The 3,565-nt window shown below is 51.4% G+C and overlaps 1 protein-coding gene across 1 annotated transcript; it reads right to left on the reverse strand.

The window, feature by feature from the left end:
- Positions 1-636: 636 nt before the first annotated feature.
- On the reverse strand, positions 637-1,396 carry LOC103808815 (zinc finger protein 282-like; the record flags this gene model as incomplete). Its single annotated transcript, XM_009081620.1, has 2 exons — positions 637-902; positions 1,335-1,396. Coding segments are annotated over 2 exons (328 nt in total), but the record flags the coding sequence as incomplete, so codon positions are not given.
- Between the last annotated feature and the right edge of the window lie 2,169 nt (positions 1,397-3,565).

Below are 3,565 nucleotides of genomic sequence, written 5' to 3' on the forward strand. Positions count from 1 at the left end.
CTCTGCACCTTTCTGTCTAGTTGCCACTCTCTGAAGGGTCTTCTTAGAGCCACAGGAGCAACACTTTCTTTCCCAAAGGATTTCACCCAAGTGCCTGTTTCCTGACACTGTTTCATTCATTTAGTGCACAATTAATAATCTTTAACTCCCTTGTTCCCAGCCCAGTCCAAGGACTCCAGACCCCAGCAGCTGTGGAATAACATTCCAGGTATTTTCCCTTTGTTCAGGTAACTCTTCTTTGTAACACGCATCAAAAAATTGTTCCATGATCATGTGGTTTCTTTTCCACATGGATTCACAGCCAGCAGTACCTCCAAGCTCCAACACCTCCCCCAAACCTACAGGCACTGGTGAACAGCTCCAATGTGGAAAATAACCCTCAACCATCTCCCTTTGCCTGGGAGGGGCTTGGGATGGCTGTTCCACAGCCTCCTCCTCCTGCCTCACAGAGCTGGGGGGTCCAGGAGGCACCGAGGGGCTGTGAGGGATGTGGAATGCTACATGGAATGCATCACAGACCCCCTGATGTCCGTGCAGGGCCACCCAGCCAGCGGCAGGTGAGCGTCCTGCACGTGACTCTCTTGATGCTTTGTGAGGCTCCTCCTGAGCACAAATCTTTTCCTGCAGAGAGGACACTGGAAAAGTCCCTCTCCCGTGTGCCGGCGCTGGTGGTTCAGGAGGTAATCCTTCCTCCTGTAGCTTTTGTCACACTCGGAGCACTTGTAGGGCCTCTCTCCCGTGTGAGTCATCTGGTGCCTAACAAGCCACGAATGGCAAACAAAGCTTTTCCCACAGTCACTGCAAATGTAGGACTTGCCCCGGCCCTGGCTCTGCTGTTGGGGGGCAACTTCCATGGGGAAGTTCTCCTCATTTTCAGCAGGTTCCTCTCCATTCAGGCCATCCTGGTTGTGCCCACGGGGGGTCTGTCCACACTCAGAGCGAGGCCCTGGTTGCAGTCCCTCACAGGAGGCAGGAGCAGTCCCCAGCCCCAATCCCTTCTCTCCCAGCTGTGGGTGCAGCAGAGGGAATACCCTGTCACATGCAGGGCCTGGAAACATCTCCCCTTCCCGGGTGCCCTGTGGAGTCTGAGGCTGGTCCTGCTGCGTGGGGTTTCTCTCACACTTGTACACACATGGCCTCTTTTCCATGTGCTTTTCCTGAGCACTAAAGAAATCCAAATGCTCACCAAACCCTCGGTCATACCGAGGGTCACCTCCAAGGCCGTTCCCATTCCTGGTGGTGTTTGTTTCCATCATTTCTGGATGCCACTGGCTGTCCCATGTCACTCCAGGGTGGGGATCTTTGGGAAACCTCTCCCCTGGTCTTCCTGGTACCTCTGAGTCACAGGTCGTGCTCTCAAAGCAATCTGCTGGAGGGTTCCTCTTCATGTTTTCATCTGAAACAGAGAGATTTCTGAGTCTTTTTATTCATGAAGCCCCTTAGGAGTGTCCCTCCCAGCCCACAGCCACGTCATTACACTGAGGGAGGGAACAAGTACCTGCATCCACTGAAACAAAATCTCCAGGGAAATAGGACATTTTGCAATTCTGGTTTCTTTTTCAAAAGTACATAAAAAAATCACTGATGCAAAGTCTTCTCTTCACCCTCTCACTCAGATGTCTGCAGTGTGAGGTCTGAGCTCCCTGACAGAGTGGACACTGTCACACCTCAGTGCTCCCAGCTGCTCTCCAGACACTACACTGAACATCTTGAGGAGCAGGGCCAAGAGAGTCATGGAATCACAGAATATCCTGAGTTGGAAGGGACCCAACAAGGATCATCCAGTCCAACTCCTGACCCTACACAGAACACCCCAAAAATCCCACCATGTGCCTGAGAGCATTGTCCAAACACTCCTTGAGCTCTGTCAGGCTTGGCGCCATGACCACTGCCCTGGAGAGCTGTTCCAGTGTCCAATCAGCCTCTGGTGATTTCTAGACTATTCAGCCTAAACCTCCCCTGGCACAGCTCCATGCTGTTCCCTCAGGTCCTGTCACTGGTCACAGAGCAGAGATGGTGCTGCCCCTCCAAATCCCCTTATGAGGAAGCTGCAGACCCTGATGATTTTCCCCTCAAACTCCTCTTCCCCAGGCTGAACAAGCCAAGTTCCTTCAGTCATTCCTCATATGGCCCTCTAGGCCCTTCCCCATCCTTGTGTCCCTCCTTTGGACATTCTCTAACAGCAGTGCAAAGTGGAGGAAGCTCTCAGACCTTCCCAGTGATCCTGGACAGGCCCACAACTCCATTTGGCACAGAGGTGGCAGACAGACAGCCTCTCCCAAGCCACCTCTCCTGCTTTCCTCAGAAAACATCTACAACTCCTGATAATCCACCCCGAAATGCTCCTGGCACCCGAGCTGTGAGGCACCACTTGCTATACAGCAACTGTCTAAGCATGTTCTCTCACCCCAGTAACTCCAGGTTATGTGTAAGCACAGACTGGAAGGTCTGTAACAGGCCAAGTTGGCTGGGAAGCCCATCCTGGAAGCTGTCTCAGCTGGAACAGGTCCTCCTTGGGAAGGAGTGAGGTGGAACTGATCCAGCCTTACACTAGGGTATTCTGGACAAACCATTTTTGATGGAGAAAAATCATTCCTGTCAGCCATTCCCATGCAGTTGCCAACATACAGTTTATTCCTTGATTTCCTCTATGGTAACTTCATCATGTGCCATGAAGGTTGAAATCATTTATAGGAAGTCCAGGCTACCAACTGATTCCTCACAAAGAATTCCTCTGCACCCTCTCTTCAGTTATCCACTGGACAGCTACTGAGTGCTGCCAGGGTGTGGCCCTGGAGATGGTGCTTAATTAGAATCACACAATCGCTGAACTTGGAAAAGCCCTCTAAGACCATGAAGTCCAACCATTCCCCAGCACTGCCAAGGCCACCACTAACCATGTGCCCAGGTGCCACATCCACATGGATGTTAAATCTCCCCAGGGATGGTGATACCAACCCTGCCCTGGGCAACCTGTGCCAGGGCTGGACAGCCCTTTCCAGGAGGAATTTTCTCTAATTGTTGGAGAATGGCTAAGAGAGCGGGGATATAATCCTGGGAATACACCTGGGGAAGACTAAAAAGAGCAAGGACACAGTCCCCTGGGAACACACGGACACAGTCCTGGGAACGCACCTGGGAATGCAGTGTACAAGCAAGGCTCTGGAGATTGTAACTTATATATAGATAGGGAGTAACTCAGCTTGGCAGGTGGTAGGGGCAAGTTGTCCTTGAGGGTGAGACAAACAAGTTTGAGACAAACAGCTAAGAATGCAGCCAAGCCTGAGAAAGTAAGAAAGAATCTCACAGCTGCAACTGCAAGTAGGGAGAGTACCTGAATGCTATCTTTAGAGCTTAGCCAATTATAAATGATTGATAGTTGTATGCTTGTCATGCACTGTATAAGAAAGAGCCTGTTGGACAATAAAGTTGGAGCCTGCTGTATCACCCACACTGAGTCGGCCACTTGCTTCCCTGCGCGGAACCTTCCCAACATCTAATATCCAACCTAAACCTCCCCCGGCATAGTTTCACGCTGTTTCATCCTGTCCCTTGTTCCCTGGGA

Source organism: Acanthisitta chloris, unplaced genomic scaffold, assembly GCF_000695815.1.
Source record: "Acanthisitta chloris isolate BGI_N310 unplaced genomic scaffold, ASM69581v1 scaffold16679, whole genome shotgun sequence".
Classification (NCBI taxonomy): Eukaryota; Metazoa; Chordata; class Aves; order Passeriformes; family Acanthisittidae; genus Acanthisitta; species Acanthisitta chloris.